Here is an 18,979-nt window from a genome sequence, read left to right on the forward strand (position 1 = left end):
TGTGATTCTAATTACTGACATCTACTGGAGCAATGGTCTTTAAATTTTTATGTCAATGTTTAATTTTCAAAGCTAAGCTTGAGGAGTAGAAGGATTTTATTCTTTAACAAATAGCTGTGACTCAAGGTTAACATGTCTGAAAAAACCAGTTTTAAAATCTCAGTGGGGGCGAGATGTGGTCACAAACACACCTATAATCCCATTACCAGGAAATGAAGGTGGAGGAAACTGGTTCAGACAAGCCTAGAAGAAGTTAGCACCTGAGAAACAAACTGACAATGTAAGAAGGAGGGGGAACGTGGCTCATTCAGTGAAGTGCTAGCACAAGTGTGGGACTTTGCGTTCAAACTTCACCGCTGCCAAAAAAACAAAACAAGAAAGCTGGGTGCTGGTGGCTCACGCTTATCATCCTAGCTACTCAGGAGGCTGAGGTCTGAGGATTGAAGTTTGAAACCAGCTCTGGCAGGAACATCTGTGAGACTCTTATTTCCAATTAAGCATTAAAAAAAGAGAGAAAAAAGAAAAGATAAAAAACGAAAAAGAAAAGAAAAAAGGGGGAGGGGCAGGAAGTGATGAAGCCATGGCTCAAGTGGTGGAGTGTTAGCCTTGAGCAGAAATGATCAGGGACAGCACTCGCCCTGAGTTCAAGTCCCAAGACCAGCAGCAAGCACACACACACACACACACACATCTCACAATCATACAGAAAGCCTCCCCAAAAATGTTCATCCTCACCTATGAAGTACAGTTTTCTATCAGCTCATGAGAAAAATCTCTGGTTGGATGTGCACCAACCCTGCTGCGTGCTGACAGAGACCTCTGAATTATGCTGGGCCCTGGACTCTTGGCTGAAGTATGTGTACATGAAGTATGTGTACATGTATGAAATATGTGAAATCATCTTTTTTTCCCCCTTCTCTTCCATTTGAATCCTTCTGGAACGGCTGTGATGTTGCAAACCTGCGCTGAGTTACTTCTCTTGCAGCCTCTTCCCCACGAGATCATTCTGGAAGCACTGAGCTGGGTGTGGGGGCGTGTGCAGAGCCGGGGCCACGCAGGAGGCAGGACATTGGCGGGCTGTCCTGGAGCATGGGCTCTCTAGCTCTTGCTGGCCCCTGACCCGGAGCCGTGGTGACCACCAGAAAGATCTCACTCCAGTCGGAAGCCGAGCGGGCGTCCTGAAGACAGGAGGCGCAGGGGCGACCAGCCCTGCTCCATGGGGTCCCGATCCTGTAATCAAATCGCCCTATCGTCGGATCCGTGCCTCTGTGGAGGCCGATGAAGGCTTCACAGACTTTTCTGGAAGGCTGTGGGATTGAATCGAGCCATTTTTGGCGATCAATGCCTGTGGCTCTGCCTGCCGCAGTTCGCGGGAGGCGTAATTGTGGGGCGCTGTCTCCCTGCGAAGCTTTCCTGCACTTCACCGCCCACCTCCCGGCGCATCTGCCCCCAGCCTTCTCCTCTCTCCTGGCATGCCTGAGCACAGCCTTCCCGGGTCTGCACCGGCGCGGAGGATCTCCAGCGGCACGGGCGATCAGGGATCTGCAAGGCAAAGCACCATCTAACGCCCAAGACCCTTCTTCGCTACAGAGATGCAGGGCCAGAGCTGCCGACTGCGGTTTGAAGCCAGCTACGGCTGGAAAGACTGTGAGACCCTTATCTCCAATCAATCACCAAAAGTGGAGCTGTGGCTCAAGCACCCAGATCCTGAGTTCAAGTCTCAGTATGGACACACACACACACACACACACACACACACACACACACACACACACACACACATTTATAAATCCATTGCTTTCAAGCAATATATCCTTGCTTGACATACCATGAATATTTTGTTTTATGGTGTCCCAATTTTGCCCAGTTACGGATAAAATGATTGGATTTAATTAATCTTCTGTTCGGGATGCAAATTACTTTAAAGCCTTTGCTATTGCCTTGGCAGTGATGTGCATCTTAGACTCGTGTTCCTGTGCAATCGCCCAGTCCTTTTCGTAAGACCCATTTGCTGGGACCCAATTGCTTTTCCACTCAGCTGTGCTCAGTGCTCCAGCCCGTGGCTTTCAATGTGAGCTGATTTTGCTAAGGCAGAAAACAGCATTGCCTTTATTGGATTCTTTTTATTACCTCCTCTCGCCTCCAGTCTTCATTTTGTTGCCATAGCTCTTGGAATTTCTCACTTTGGGTTTTCTACCCTAGAGGCTATCTATCTGGGGTTGGCTCAAGTTATCTTTTTACTCTACATTTACTTCTGCTTTTCAGCATCATTCCCTTGCGCTTTAAAGACCTGTCCACATTTGCACAGTTCTGTGCTTGGCTTTTCATCTTTGTAACCTAAATCCTCCCTTAGTTCATCTCTCATTCTGACTTATGCGAATGATTCATTCTTAAGCTTCATCCTCTTCCCTAACCCTTTGACAGATACTCCCACAAATCCCACGGCCTCTCTTCATACAACAGTGCAGGTATCTCAAAGTTTGATTTCCCCAGAATCAAATCATGCTTGACTTTAAACTCCCAGCAAAAGAAAACTGAAGTTGAACATTAAAACAGACAAATGGGCACTGGTGGCTCAAACCTTTAATCCTAGCTACTCAGGAGACTGAGATCTGAGGATCCTCGTTCAAAGCTAACCCTGGCCAAGAAAGTTTGTGAGACTCTTATCTTCAAAACCAGCAGTGGAGCTGTGGCTCAAGTAGTAGAGGGCTAGCCTTGAGCAAGAAAGCTCAGGCAGGGACAGCACCCAGGCCCTGAGTTCAAGCCCTAAGACTGGCACACGAATTTAAACAAGCAAACAAAAAAAAAACACAAACAAAAACAACACCTCCACAAGCTCAAACAGCTCACTTTTCCCTTTCTGTGTTGTCTTTTTCTTTTTTTCCAGTTGAGTATGTCCTCAGATGCACTCTCACAGAATTAGAGGAGGTGACACTCATTGACAGTATTGCATCATATGCGTCTCCTGGATAGAACTCTCCAGTATCTTCCCACTGCCACCAACCTCCTTCTGGGGGCCACAAAACTCCTGGGACCAATCTGGCTTTTGCCTACCCACTGTCCTTCCCACCTCAACTTCTTCCTGATTAGCTCTTATCAGCTGCCTTCTCTCTAACCTCCCTCCAGAGTATGACATAACCATGCAACTCAAAGACTGTGCACAAACTATCTACCTGGCCCTTCTCTTCCTCAAGGAACTCTCTGGATTGAACTTTGCATTGGCACTAAAAACTCACTGCAAACCCTAGGTAACCTAGATTTTCTGCTGTAACTTCTCTTTGGCAAGTTTTGTGATTTACATCTAGGTTTATGACAACTCATTTGAATTAATTTTCATGAAAAGAATATCTTTAGATTATTTTGGGGGCAATGTATTGGATGTCTAAATGGCCTATCAACATCTGTTGAATATCCTCTCATTTTTTTCCCATTGTATTACTCTTGAACCTTTATCAAAGATGAGTTAAGTATATTTGAATGGCTTTGTGCTCTGGCACTAAATCATATAATTTTACAAGGTCAAGTTACTTGTACATTCCATTAGCAAGTATTTAATTGAGAGATTACTATATCATAGGTACCATGTTTTTGTTGTTGTTTTGTTTTTGTGCCTGTAGTAGGTCTTGAACTCCAAGGCTTTCACTCTTATTCTACTTCTTCTACTCATGACTAACACTTGAGCTACACCTCTACTTCTGGCTTTTTGCTGGTTAATTGGAGCTAATTGTCTCATGGGTTTATTTTCCCATACCAGGTTGGCTTCAAATTGAGAGTCTCAGATCCCAGCCTCCTGGGTACCTAGGATTATAGGTGTGAACTTTTATGCTTGTCAGACTTGCTCTGCACCACTTCCTCAATTCTTTCTCTGTAGTTTTGGTTTTGCGTGAGCTGGTTTTGGATTACTAGGCCTTATTTGTTCTTTGATATAGGATCTCACTCATCTTTTTGTCTGGGCTAGCCTTGAACCATGAGCCTCCTATCTCTGCCTCCCAACTGGCTGAGATTAAGAATTGCTCCTAGTTTACACTCCAGGTTCTTTAGTGTTTATTTGATATCAAGAAATGCTTCAGTTATACTTCTGTTCATACAAACATCTTAATTATACTTCAGTTTATACTTTTAATCTTTGTTTTGCAAAGATTAAATTTCTCAATTTCCTTATTATATCTGGATTGAAGGTGTTTCTACTTGCTACTCAAATCTGTCATGGTGCCAGTCTTTCATTTTGGTACTGGTGGCAACAAGCTGGCAGGAAATATGAGACACAGGAAAAACAAACACATTCTGTTTGCTAATGGTCCCTAGCATGTGTTACCAAGGCAAGCTTATTACAGAAAGGAACAGTTAACCTCAGGGTAAAAGACAAACCATTCAAAATCCTTAACCCCCTTCTCTGCTGACCAAAATCAGTTAGTAGAGGCTGGGGATTAGCTGCTTCATGAGGATGTGTTCAGCACTGGTGGTGAACATTGGTAACCAAAGAGCAACAGAGGCTGAAGCAAAAGGCTCATGAAGAGTTTGAGACCAATCTGGACTAGACGTATAAAAAAGGGCAGGATGCAGCGGTAGCTCACACCTGTAATCCCAGCTGCTCAGGAGGCTGAGATCTGAGGTTCATGGTTCAAAGTCAGCCTGGGCAGGAAAGTCTGTGAGACTCTTATTGCCAATAAATCACCAAAAAACTAAAGTGGAACTATGGTGCAGGTGGCAGAGTGCCAGCCTTGAGAGAAAAAGCTGAGAGAAAGTACTGAGGCCTTGAGTTCAAGCCCAAGTACTGCTCCATCCTTACTCCCCTAAAAGGTCTGGAGGAAGGGATGTGTTAACACTAGGTAACTTTTATCTCTGGGCCTGTGTGAGTGAGATCTTATTATTCACCAATACCTGCGAGTAGCAAAAAGACACTGGCAGTTCAGAAGTTTGTGTGACTCATGGGTCAGTGACAGTTCTTAGGCCAGCCAAGGTGTCAATGCTCATACCCATCAGTCAGTAAGGAAACAGCCCCTTCTATTTCTAATCTGCAATGAATAAGTTTATATCCATGTATCTTAATATATAATTTCTAGAATGAAAATATGAACATATCTATGTCATTTATTTTATTAGCTTAACCATACTATTATTGATTTTTGAGCCAAGTCTTTGTAAAACAACTGTAGGTAGAGGATTTATGGTTAATACAATGTAGGGAACCACAGAGAATAAAGAGGAAAAACAACTGTGAGATAATTGAGCTTAAATTCATCTGTAAGATGTGCGGGTGGTAATGTGTGGGCCAGGGAGAATGATTTATGACCCAGGTGCGCCCAGCCGTGTTGATCAACCCTCTGTTGAATGTTCTCATTAGATTCGTCATCCAGGGCAGACCTGTGCTCCAGGCTGTACAAAGACTGCATCTTTGCTCACTGATTTTCTTGAAGTGCAGCCTGGGGATACCACATCTTTCTTCTGTTACTGGCTGTGGGGTCAAATTCCCTTCACCCGTTTCCTGTCCATAGCAGTATGTCACACTCATTTCCTCTTACCAGGGTGGCATTGTTGAGGGTTTATGGGCATGGAAATAGAACCACTTAGAGAGGTTTTCATGAAGAACATTTTCATGAGGAACATGGAAGTGAATCCTAGAGTTGGATGAGGCAAAGAGATGGGATGGCGGGGTGGAGGGAGTTTCTGTCAAAGATGGACACTCCAACTCCACAGCTCCATTTCCGCTTTATACTTAGGAATGGACTGAGAATGTGGAAGAGTGTGTGAGGCCTGGCTACAAAAGATAAGGTACAGAACATCTGCTCCACCCAGACATAGTATATGAAACACACAACTTTCCCTTGACAAGAATGTCTGTGATACACTCGTGTGACAGATGTGCCTTGACTCCTGATGGGGTTATATCCTCACAAACCCATCAGCAGACGAAAAATACAACTTGGAAATGCACTCAGTGCAACTCCAGCAGTCAGCGTCGCATCACCGTAACAAAACACCCGCCACAAGCTATTTATGAAATAAGGAGAGTTTTGCTTGTGCTCACAGTGATGGAGACTTAAGCCCAGCTATGGGCAACCTCATGGATTTGAGGCTTTTTAGAAAAGGGGACATGTTGACAAGTATGCATGTGGGAGCTGGTATCTATACCACAAGCCAGGAAGCAGAGGAAGATGCAGGGGTTCACATCCCACAATTCCCTATGACAGCACAACCCAATGACATAAGGACCTCCCACTAAGCTCCACCCTTAGGAGTACCACCTTTGGGACAATACTTGGGACTCAGGGTGGATCATCCTCATCATAACATCCACTAGCTAGCCTACTGAATATGGCAATGCAACCGGTGATTTCCTGATCACTGGGCTCACTAGAGGAGAGTGGTTCACTGACCCACTCAGCATGAGGAGAAGGATCTCCTCCCACCCCATAGCTCCAATCTAGCCTGAGAAGAGACCAGAATTCAAATTTCAAAGTACAGTTTCTCCTGAATGTGTATGGCTTTCACACTATGGTGAAAGTTGAGTGGCTGTATAGGAGCAAAAATTGAAGAAAAATGCTCAGTTCTTCCGAGGTGCTTAGAATGACAAGATGGAAAAGCAGCTCAATTGGATTCCTTTGTACAAACCCAGAAAATGTGATTGAGCTGTGGAAGGATTCCAGTCCCAAGGCACAGAGTAAGAAGCAAATTACTATTGTACTTTCAGCTGAGAAAAACGAAGTCAAATTCTATATTCGAATCAAAATAGTCAAATGTCTAAATGGCTTCTCTTTCTGATGCTAAAATTGTGATCTGACAGCTAACAAACAAGTCATATTTACATAGTCCCCATCAGGTGGTGGCATTGTTCAAATGCCTTCTATAGTCTAAGTCTTCATTTTCAAAACAGCCTTAAGTAAATCATCATGAATGTTTTGCAGATGACGACTAGAAAATGTTCAACAAATATTTTGTGAATGGCATCCATAAGCCAACATATCATAAATTATTTTCTTTACGCTTGATCACAACTCTTTCTCTCTCAGTCCCAAGCTTCATTTATAGTTTGTGTTGTACATTTGTTCTTTAAAGCCAGCAGAATCATTTCTATCAAGATCAAGAACAGAACACTCTGATAAATATAATTAGGCTCTAAATTAAACCATTAAATCAGAAACTGTTTGGATCTGTGGATAATTGCAAAAGACTATGACCCCGGATCTATCTCTTCTACCAGGCATGTCTGCCTGGCAATAATAATAAGAAGAAAGATGATGTCTGTTTTTCTGAAGGCACGTCAGTGGATTATGAGTTCATGATGAAAACAAATATATATTAAGATAAACCATAACAGTTTCTACAATCTTACATGGATTCTATTACATGCAATGTGACTGTAGGATTTAATTTTCTTAAGTGGTGGTGGATAAGAAAATAGCTAATGGAATTTAATTAGGAAGGTAATCTTTCATGGTATATTTCAGTGTCCACCATAAGTTGTTTTAGATTTTAATAAACTCTCCCTTCCATATTCATTTTTTCTTCCTTCTTCCTCCCTTCCTCCCTCCCTTCTTCCCTCTCTTCCTTCCTTCTTTCCTTCCTTCCTTTTCCTTTCCTTTCTGCCTGTCCTGGAGCTTGAACTCAGAGCCTGGGCACTGTCTCTGAGCTTTTTGCTCAAGGCTAGCACCCTACCACTTGAGCCACAGCGCCACTTCTGGTTTTTTGGTGGTTAATTAGAATCTCATGAACTTTTCTGCCCATACTGGCTTTCAATCATGATCCTTAGCTCTCAGCCTCCTGAGTAGCTAGGTTACAGGCATAAGCCACCATTTCCTGGTCTTATTGCTTTTCTACATTCTGTGTTTACTTACTGATATTCATTCCTAACATCTTCTAAAGAGTCTTAAAGGCACAGCCCCATCCCTGTAGAATATTTAATTATAGTAACAACATACTTCAACTACTGAATATTTCCAAGTTCATAATTGTGTAAATGGCTTTTTAAACACATTTTCTGAACAAATGTGATATTTGATTATAAATGTGTCATTTTCTTTTGTGTCAGTTTTGAAGGACAACAAAATGTCCCTACTGAATTATAGAGAGGGCATTTCCTTGACACCCAAAGAGCAATTATCTAAGTTCACACTCCAAAAGTACTAATAAGGTCTGAAGGGCAGGCAAAGCACATGATGTCATGAGGGTCATGCGTGATGTATCCATCTAAACACGGATTATTATGGTTAAATAGTAGGTTGAGGCCTTTTCATGTGGCCCGCTGACTGCTGACTTAATGACATTTGCTTATTTGAAGTATTTCATTGTTCTCATAAACAAAAGTTCTGAAAAACCAATATGTATAAAATGAATGCTCTTTATGAAATATTTTTTCAGTGTTATATACACATAGAATAACCAGAAAAATAACTGGAAAAAGCATGCTTATTAGAATAAAAAAGTAAGCAGAGTGGTCATAGTACACCTTTGCAAGTAAATTCTGCACACTGCCAGGCAAATACTGCCTGACCTCCCACCCTCTGTCCTGGCCAGAGACCTGCGCGTATCTCAACCACCGGCAGAGGGCAGCACCACACAAGTGCAAAGAGCCGAGGGCAGCAGCGCGCGCGCGCAGGTGGGTCGCCCGTCTGAACCGTCCATCCCCGCGGGCCCTCCAACGCTACGGCGGGGTCGAGCGAGGAAAGCGTCGTAGGTTAGCTTCCCATTTGTACGTACAAGCCCCATTCCTCCATGAACTCCACGAGACAGTCTCCACACCCCTCTGCTGGCTGGTCCGGGGCCTGCTTCTCATAGAGTCGAGACAAAAGGCTCTGTTCTGGGAGTCCGTCCCCGTCCCCGGGGGCGCGGTCCTCGGGCTCCGGGTCGGAGCTGCACAGGGACGGGATGCGCAGCCTGCCGGTCCGGGGGTCCCAGTCCACCAGGGTCCTTGGCGGCTCTTCCCCCGCCTCTTCCGGGACGGTGTGTTCCCGCGCCACGTCGCAGAGCCGAGGGGTGTAGCCGCACAGCAGTGCCTGTGGCACGGGTAGGGCTCCCGGTCCGGGCCCCTGCTCCCGGGCCCCCGGCGGGTGGCCTGCAAGCCCCCGGGGGAGCTCGGCCCGGACGTGGTACTGGTGGGCAGGGGCTGCCTTCTCCGTGGGCGTGGCCGCGCCAGGCCCCGCCCCCGGGGTCAGGGCCGCCCCTTGACCGCTTTCCTCAACCTCCACCACGTGTTCGGCATACCCGGAGGGCTGCAAGCACGCGTCCTCCAGACGGGGCGCCCGGCCCCAGCTGCGCGCAGGCGCACGGAGGGGGGGTCCGGCGTGGACGCTTTCCACTGTCTCCTTCGGAGGAATTCTGGAATCATCCCTAATAGTGAGGGTGATGAAGTTGACCACGGTTTGCTCGGCAGGCGCAAAGAATCTTTGGTCCAGTTCACTTCCATAGAGCAGAATCTGCCACGAGAGAAGAGTGGGTTTCTCACGTTAGGGAGAGGTTAAAACCAGCTGTCAAGTAGAACTCCTGGGTGGCAACTGAGCAGCTCAGGCAAAAGTGGAAGGCACACTTGGAACACGTGGAAAGCCAGGAGCCACGAAAGGTGATTGGAAGGGAAGAACGGTGGTTCACACAGGTGAGGCCCATCCCTCCCCTTAATGTCCAAGACAAGCTTAAACTCTTGAGTGTGTGTGTATGTGTGTGCTCTTATCGGAGCTTAAAATTAGGGGCTGGGCTCTGCCCCTTAGCTGTTTTACTCAAAGCTAGTACTCTATCACTTGAGCTCCAGCACCATTTCTGTTGCCCCCTCCCCCCCCCCCCGTGGTTAATTGGAGATAAGAGTCTCACAGACTTTCTTGCCCTGGACTGGCTTTGAAATAAGATCCTTAGTTCTCAGCTTTCCTGGTAGCTAGAATTACAAGTGTGAGCCACTGGTGCCCATCTATTGAAAATAGTCAATTCTGCAAAATCAGAATTTCTGCCACACAGAGAGTGGCAAAGACTAAGAGTCTGTGAAATTGATTTGGAGTACAGGGTTCAACTATGTATTTGTTGATAAGCTAGGGTCATGTGGATATCATTCCTTTCTTGCAGTTATGGTGGAGGTGAAATGTAGGCAGATATGAAGACAGAGTAGAAAGCAGATGGTTACCTGACTAGGGATTTTCCCATGTGAAAATCATGCCAGAATAAGGCCAGCAAAGGAAATGCATCTGCCCGCTTAGGACAGACAGGGTAACTCCAAATGAGGGATTTGAATCTGAGATTAAAATTTGGTAGGGATATGTGGAAGATGCCGATTATTTAAGAAGACATCGGTTAGTAATGAGTTCGGGTTCAACTCCATCATCATTTTAAGATAGGATGTAACTTAGCATTGCAAAGTAGGACCTTCAACCTCATTCTTTTAAAAATGTTTTGATTAAAAACATTTTATGCAATCCTCCTGTGAATTTTTCTCCAAGCTAAAGTTTCCCTGTGCCATTAAGAAGCTAATACCAGCAGAAAAAAATAGAAAAATGTTTCAATTGATCTAGGAAAACACATGCATGTACAGTATTGTGTACTGTACATATACAGGAATGCATCTTTTAATAATTCCCATGGGAAAAATGGTCCATCAGATGCTGCTTAGCTCTCTCTCATGTGTTAGCAAATGTTTAGTAAATCAGGTTGGTTCCTTCCACTTGCTTGCTTTTCCTTGCCCTGAATGGCCAAGTCTGGCCTTGTGTCCCTTAACTGTGGTTCCATTACATCTCAATCCTGATGCTCTACTCTCTTCTTCTGGACTGCCATTGTCTCTCCCCTCGACAACTGTCATAGCCTCTTAGCTGCTTCTCTTATTTCTAGTCATATTCCTTTTAAAGTTACCCTAGAACTAATATCTAGTTGGATCTAAAACTTCAGAGGTGACTATGACACTCAACTTGATGAGCACGTGGCTCAGGAGTAGAACACCTATGTAGCAAGGGTGAGGCCCTGAATTTGGAACCCTACCACTGTAAAGAAAAAGGTACACGAAATTTAAATTAAAATCTGAACTGAGATTTCTCTAACAAAGCCCATACTCTTTGGAGTATTATCCTAGGTCTCCTAGTACCTGCCAGCATCTGCTTTCCAGTTCAACCGATTATCAGGAACCAGATGGGCTGCTCATGAGTGGTTTCCCACATGTCTTCCCTTACCCTTCTCCCCTTTGCTCTGCTCTTTCTTCTGCCCAGAGTAAGTGTCCTAACTCTTACTTTCATAACCAAACTTGGACATGAGATTTGAGTCCTCAGTGTATCTTCCTGCTCTCCCCCACCAAGCCACCAAGGGCCTGTGTTTATCATCCTTCACAACTTATTTTGAAATTCAATATGGTGACTAAGCAGAACCTCAAGAAAGGTAGGGATTGTGTCATAACTCATCTATATATCCTAGGATGATGCAATCTAATCATTAAAGATAAAGTCTTTTCAAAGCTAAGGAAATTTTGTGCTTGTGCCAGTCCGGGTGCTTGAACTCAGGGCCTCACACTCACACTTAGATTTCTTACTTATAGCTGGCTTCTTGAGCCATACCTAGAACCATGCCTTCAGTCTTATCTTTCATTTCTTCCTTCCCTCCCTTCCTTCTTTCTCTCTCTTTTTTGTAGTATTGGGTACACAACTCAAGCATCATGTTTGCCAAACTAAGCAAGTGTTCTACCACTGAGCTATATTTCCAGCCCATATATATATATATTTTTTTTTCAATCCATCAACTTTTTAAGTTTAAATCAATTCTGCTGTTAACAATTGAATCGGTTGTAGCATTCTGCTGGAGTTTGCTGCTATAAAAGAAATTCTTGCTGTGCCAAGTACTCACCAAATTCTCCGGGTGTTTTTCTTTGCCAACATGGATATATCGGTAGATGGAGCAGCCGATCACAGAAAAAAGAAACAGGACAACAGATATGGGCAAAACATACCAGAAGATGATTTTAACCTTCAATGTTGATGTTTGATCTGTTAACAATACAAAAAAAGAGAAGTGGTGAATAGTTATGATTTTGAAAGGGTGAGAGACAGAAGTGTTAGTTTTCTCATTTGTACAGTGAGAAGCTTGGGCTCAGTGTAAGGGGAGCGGTCCCAGGATTCTTAGTCTTTCTGACAATAGATGGTCTTACTCTAGACCCGCCTTACATTTTGACCTTAAGGATGCATTAATAACTCAAGTCATTGGATATTCCAACAGTTTATGTCTAGCCTTGAGATTCCTGATGGTTCCTATATTTGAAGGTGAGGTGTCTCAGATAGTGGAACTCACCAGCTCTTCAAACCATGTAAGGCTGCCCCACTTTTCTGTGCTGCCCACGGAACGCCATCTTTTTCATGCCTTTAGCAAAGAACATGAATGTCTAGGTCACCACTAACATGCCCATCCTGGCACTGGTCAGTCATGCTTCTGGGTATGGCTGGAGCTGGGGAATGTGTGGAGAGGGGGCTCATCTTCCAAGTGTGTTGACGCTCTAGGACCTGGTAGGATATAGGTCTGTGCGGATGGGAAATCCACACAAAGAGGAATGATGAAGAGAAAAATTTTGAGAAAAGTAGGGTGCCTACCAGTAACGACATCTTAGAGCTGATGTCTAGGTTCCATTGTTACTCGCATATTTGTTAAGCCTCTGAGCTGCACTTGGATATTGGGATGGTTAATGTTGCATGTCAACTTGGCCAAGCCATAGTACCCAGATATTGGCAAAACATTATTCTAGATGTTTCTGTGGAAGCATTTTTTTAGATGATATTAACATTTGAATCAGATTCTGAATAAAGCCTTAATAAAGCTCTGGATAATGTAGTTGGGTCTCATCCAGTCAACTGAAGCTCTTAATCTAAAATAACCAATGACCCTTGGGGAATTCTGCCAGCAGATGGGTTTTGAACACACATTGGAAATCCATTTCTCACATGGGGCTCAAGCCTGATAACTGCCTTACAGAGTTTGGACTTGCCAACATACACAATTGCAAGAGCCAACCCTTTATTCTCTCGTATCTGTCCATTCTATTGGTTCTGTTTCTCTGGAGAATTCTGGCAAATACAGCAGTAGAGAAAGGAAGCAAACAGCACAAACGACAAATGCCCTAGACTCTTCTTCACACACTATTAAAATCACCAAGTGAGGCATGAGAGCATTCCAGTCCACATGTACCATCGAATGCTGCTGATGCCCGGGCCTGAGACAAAGCAGCCAAGTCACTATTGAGTCTATTATTCAGTTACACATAGAAAACAGAGGTATCATGGACAGAGAGGGTTCTTTCTTCACTGAGGGGGGACAGGGGACCATTGTAGGCTCTTCTATCCAGAACAGGCCCCAGAGAGCATGCTCAGCAGCAGGTCCTGCATAGTAATGTAAAAAGATTGTGCAGAGATGTGGCATGTATGTGAATTCAACTTACTGTAGGCTGCAGCTCAGTCTAGTCCTCTTCATACAGCCCCTGGCCTGAGCTCGTTCTGGGTTGTGATGACAATGACTATGGCATTTAGTGTGATCTAGCATGTTTGCTACTGTATAGCTAAGAACTATACATAATATAATATATATCATAATATATTATAGCTATTTATATATATATATATATTGCTACAATACAGCCAATGCACTTGAATTTAGGAGATTGCTCAAAGAATATTAAGCAGAAATATTCTTTAGGCATAGCCTCAAAGAAGTCTTACTAATTTTCTCAGAGGTAGTGTCTCTGGTGATGTCCTATGAAGGATGTCCGGGCAAAGCTCAGAACCAGAATTGGTGGTCCTTTCACCTTGCCCCCTTTCTTACCGGTGAGTGAGCAGGCTCCATCTGCTTACTAGACGTAGCTTGTTTAATCTGCTATTGAGTGGCTTTAGCTCTGCCAATGCAGTCCATGATTTCCCCTGGAAATTCATTCCTACCATTTGGCACTGAACAAACTGTGTGCACAACCAACTTTCCCCCCAATATAAAAATGATTTCTTCAATCTGCTTTGCTTTTGTTTTCCCTTCTGCTGGCTTGGCACTTCTCTTTCATTTATAAAGTGGTAGCAAACCCTTCATTTCAAAGGAAAAGTTATGATAAGGATGGGGATTCAATAATAAAGCTTTAACCTTTTTATATGTATTCACAGTAGTCTCCTTCTCCTCAGGAAAGTTTTCCTTTAAAAGATGGGAGGCCCGAGGGCACGTGAGAATGGGAATCCAGCGAGGGCCTGTGGCCAAGGTGAGCATTTGTTGAAAGAAAGAGGCAGAAAAGTATTGGATGAAAAGCCAGTGGTTGTGGGCAAACCTTAGGATTCTTTTCTTTCAGTTTTCAGAGTCTGAGTTCAAGCTCTCCTCACTCCATGGACAGAAAGATTATAAACAAATGCCCTGTTTACAACTCCACAATTCCTCATAGGATTGAATGACTTCACTACTTAGAAAAAAAAATGACAGAAAGGAGTTATCCAAGAAATAAAAATAGAAAAAGGAAAGAAGGAAAGAAAAAAAATCTCACAAACAGTACAATAAAAAAAAAACACCTCTTGCTTCCATTTCTTGGAGTTCATTTAGATAAGCATCATTCTATATGATCATATGCACATAGCTATTGAGCCCTTGTGATCCCCTCCTAAGAATATCGTGTTCTCGTTGTGTTAATGTTTAGACTGCTGTTTAACTAATCATGTCCAGGTGCAATGATTTGTCTTTTACTATCCATTGGGTTTACTTGTAGATTTATAGGTACATTCTGATGAGGGAAGCCATGCAGCCTATGTTTCTCTGGCTTACTTCACTTAGTATAGTTTTTTTCTTAAGCCTTTCCATTTCCTTAGGAATGGGGCAATGTCATTCTCTTTGATGGAAGCATGGAATTCCATTGTGTAAATATGCCCCATTTTCTTGGTGCTTACCTTTCAAAGTACTGACACACTGCTGAGATGGCTGAGTATGGCCAGGGAGCCCTGGGACGAAGGACTCCACAGTGACACAGTACAGAGTGTTTGGCTCCAGCCAGCTGAGCACCAGTGTGTGGTTGGTGACAAACTGGGACCACTAGGGAGGGAATTGGAAACAGCAGTTAGAGCCAGAGGTCCTGGGACCACCCCAGACAATGCTAGGAGGAAACAAAACACTGAGACACAATTGGATCCTTTACCATCATTGTATGCTTTTTACCCCTTTCTTCAACAGCAGTTTCAAAATACCTTTTTACTTTAGCCCAGCAGACCACGGTTGGGAGTTGGCCCAATTCTAGGACAACTCTAAAATAACAGAGGATGTCTTACTTAATGTTTTTCCTATGTTCTTGTTGACATTTTGGCAGTACTGGGATTTGAACTCAGGACTTTGTACTTGCTTGGCAAGTTCTCTACCACTTGAGCCACACCTCCAGCTCTGCTTTCAGTTATTTTTTATATAGGGTCTTGCATTTTTGCCTGGTCAGGCCAGAGGCTGCAATGTTCCTGCCTATGCCTGCCCTGTAGCTGGGGTTACAAGCTTGAACACCACCCCTGGCTTACTGACATTTAATAAACCTGTTGTGGAGAGTGATTGATAGATGGTATGCAAGTAAAAGCTCTTCTTCCAAGTGAAGTGTACTACTGCTCTATGCTCCCAGAGCAACATCGTGCATTATTAGAGGGGTTTTATCAGCAAAATCTAAAGTCCAGGAAATTGATTCCATATCGTATCTTGCTTAGTATTTGTTTCAAGTAGCATAAGCTTCTGGATTTTCACACAGAAAATCAAATCAAATCAGATTAATATACAAACTAATGCTTTAGATTCCAATGTATGTCCCAGAATCAGCTACAGAAGGTGATACATGCCCTATCCCATTTCAGGCTTACCATTCTTTTTGACTTAGTGTTATACACAGAGATGTTGTAGTTCAGACTGGAGTATATTTGTTGCATGGAAACAGTAGGGTCTTCTGGATTTCTCTTCCATTTCTCTGGTGCCGTTAGGACAATTGAAATGGACTTTTCACTAGCAGCCAGAGCAACCTCTGGTGGGCCAATTTGTGCTAAAAAGGAAGGGAGAAGGTATTATGTTTAGGTATGAAAAATTAGCTTAGAAAAGGCTGCAACTCAATCCCATTTAGGTAAAAGACCTGAACCTACCTTCTCTTCTTCTGCTTTTTTTTTTTTTTTTTGTCAGTTGTGGGGCTTGAACTCTGGGCCTGGGTGCTGTCCTTAAGCTTTTCAGCTCAGGGAGAGTACTATACCACTTAAGCCACAGTGCCACTTTTGGTTTTCTGGTGGTTTATTGGAGATAAGAGTCTCACAGACTTTCCTGCCAGGGCTGGCTTTGAACTGTGATCCTCAGATCTCAGCTTCCTGAATAGCTAGGATTACAGGCATGAGCCACCAACACCCAGCTTGAACCTACCTTCTTATAAGTCAGGAGGTACTCTGAATATAGTAAAGTAGGCACGAGTTGTATTTATTTAATTCCTAGTAACACAGTCAGTATAAGATGGTGCTAAACACAGTCAAATGTGTTTTAACTTTCTTGTGATTTAATAAAATTGGTGCTAAGTAACATTAACATAGTTTGATCAATGGAAAAATCAGAGATGGGATTAAAATGACCCAGAACAGAGGCCAGTAAACTTTTATCACAAAGGTCAGGAGAATAAATATTATAGGCTTTGTTGTTCACAGCATCTCTATCTCAATCAATTTTAGATATGGTGTAGAAACAGTCATAGGTAACTATGTAAACTAATGAATCTGACCGTTGTCCCAATAAAACTTTATTTATAAACAGACATTCAAATCTGAATTTAATTTTCATGTGTCACAAAATATTCTTCTTTTGATTTTTAAAACTATTTAAATATGAATACTATTCTTATCTCTTGGCCTGTAGAAAAGTGTTGGATCTTGTCCACAGGATATAGTTTGATGACCTCTACTCTGGAAGAGTACTGAAGAAGGCCAAGGTCCCAGGCCATGCAGTGTCCTTCATGGCTGAGTCAGCCATCGATTAAAAGAAGGAAAATTATAAAAGCAAATTAAAGAAATACATTGCTTTAATTATGAATTACACTTCAATACATTACCAAGTTCATAACAATAAAAGTCTTCCTTATTTAGGCAAACAAGACATGTTTTGTGTGTGTGTGTGTGTGTGTGTGTGTGTGTGTGTGTGTGTGTGGCACTGAGGATTGAACTCAAGGCTTCATACTTGCTTGTAGGTACTCTACACGAGAACCACATCTCCAGTCCTTTTTCATATTTGTGTTTTTCAGGGTGAGGGTCTCACTTTATGCTTGAGCCTACCTATGTTACAATCCTACTTATATGTTCCCATGTTACTGAGGATGACAGCCATGCATGTGTTTCTCTTGTAGCTGGTATAAGAGTTATCTACCACCATAGCTTGAGATGGAACCACACAAATTTTGAATAGCTCAGCTGGTCAGGACATTCCATTAAACAAAATCAAAAGCTGATAATATTGGCATCTGTCCTTAGTTTTGGATCTGGAAGAGATTTTAGAGATCCCTTGGCAGAAGTCTTCACCAACTGATGAGATTCTGAAGCCCAGCACTCTGGCTGGCCACTATACCTGCTCGTGTAGAACAGAGCCAAACAGACCTTTTCCTCTGGGACAAGGTTGTCTATGGAGCCAAGACCATTACACCAAGGGTCAGATTAATTTGAGATCAATCCACATGCAACAGACAACGACATTACTTACTTTCCAACAAAGGATAGAATCGCTCGGTTTCAGCCCACTCAGAACAGTTTGCTTCCCAAATGGCTTTAACTTTGGCATAATACTGGTGTTCATAGTCAGAAGTTTCAGTGGAAAGATCACAGTAAGTCCTGTTGATTTGTCTGCATTCAGATTTACTCAGCCATTTCTTTTGCCCATATCTGCTCAGAAGGAAACTCTGAGTTAATAAGGAGGTGCCCTCCATGCCTTACAATTAAAAAACCAGTCATTATTTAAAATTGAATGGAAGACCTTTTCTTCTGAAAAACAAAAGTGCCTGTCATTGAGATTAAAAGGAATTCACTTTTGCTGCTGGCAAGTTTTCTTTTTCTTTTTTTTTTTTTCATTAGCTGTCAGGAACATGAGTCAGAGTTTCTGTAATCGCCTTTCTTTCCTCAGAATTATAATGAGGATAGTATATTTTGAAAGCATGTGTAATATTTATTCTTCAGCTACAGTAAAGTTTATATGAATTATGTGATCAGTTCTTCTAGCAATTATCTAAGTTTTTAGTCCACTAGGAGGCTAGAAAAAGTACCATGACATTTTCACAAAATTTCAAACCTGATAGGTGTTAGAGTTTAGGGATAATTCACTAGGTTGGACAGCACAAGAAAATCTGCATTTTCTGTGATCATAATGATGACTGGTGACATTGGGTAGGTTGTTCATACTTTTCTTTTCCTTTGTTAAAAACACAACATCTGGATCTGACATCTGAGGATTCTGATTCAAAGCTGGCCTGGGAAGGAAACATTCACAAGATGCTTAACTCTAATTATAAAAAAAAGAGCCAGAAGTGGAGCTATGGCTCAAGTGATTGAGTACAAGCCTTGAATGAAAAATCCTGAGTTCAAGCCCCAGTACTGGTATTTCCCCCACCAACTTTCATAGTGCTTAGAGAGGGGGGAACTACCTTCTGCATTTTCAGAAGAGAGAGAGACTCTAGTATAAAGAGTTTAGTAACATGAGGAGTTAGTGGAAAGAATGGGATTGCATAGGAGGATATTGAAGAGACTGAGACGCTGGTTATTTTCTATTCCATACCTCTCCACATTATTCACTCCTTTCCATTAGCCATAATGCTAGTTGTATGAAGTCACTCCCAATTGATTTCTTGACCTACCGAGTTTTGACCTTGTGGTTTGACCTCCCCTCCTCACACTTTTCTCAATGTGTCAAGAGAAGGGCACCTTCCTCCCCCCCCCCCCCCCCCCCCATGGCTGCTGACAAAGGAGAAAATGTGTCTTTTCTAGATTCTGAATGAAAGATACTGAGTGAATCATTCAACTACTATTTTACCTATAACACT

General features: G+C 42.9%; 1 protein-coding gene across 1 annotated transcript in view; it reads right to left on the reverse strand.

The window, feature by feature from the left end:
- Positions 1 to 8,348: 8,348 nt before the first annotated feature.
- Positions 8,349 to 18,979, reverse strand: part of Il20ra (interleukin 20 receptor, alpha) — a 51,819-nt gene continuing 41,188 nt past the window's right edge. Inside the window, exons 3-7 of the mRNA XM_013026812.1 lie at positions 17,650 to 17,828; positions 15,792 to 15,967; positions 14,853 to 14,994; positions 11,803 to 11,942; positions 8,349 to 9,413 (exon numbers count right to left, since the gene is read on the reverse strand). Of these exons, the coding sequence (XP_012882266.1) occupies positions 8,676 to 9,413; positions 11,803 to 11,942; positions 14,853 to 14,994; positions 15,792 to 15,967; positions 17,650 to 17,828 (1,375 nt within the window). The 3' untranslated portion in view covers positions 8,349 to 8,675. The remainder of the gene's footprint in view (positions 9,414 to 11,802; positions 11,943 to 14,852; positions 14,995 to 15,791; positions 15,968 to 17,649; positions 17,829 to 18,979) is intronic.

The sequence above is a fragment of the Dipodomys ordii genome, unplaced genomic scaffold (assembly GCF_000151885.1).
Source record: "Dipodomys ordii isolate 6190 unplaced genomic scaffold, Dord_2.0 Scaffold97, whole genome shotgun sequence".
Lineage (NCBI taxonomy): Eukaryota > Metazoa > Chordata > Mammalia > Rodentia > Heteromyidae > Dipodomys > Dipodomys ordii.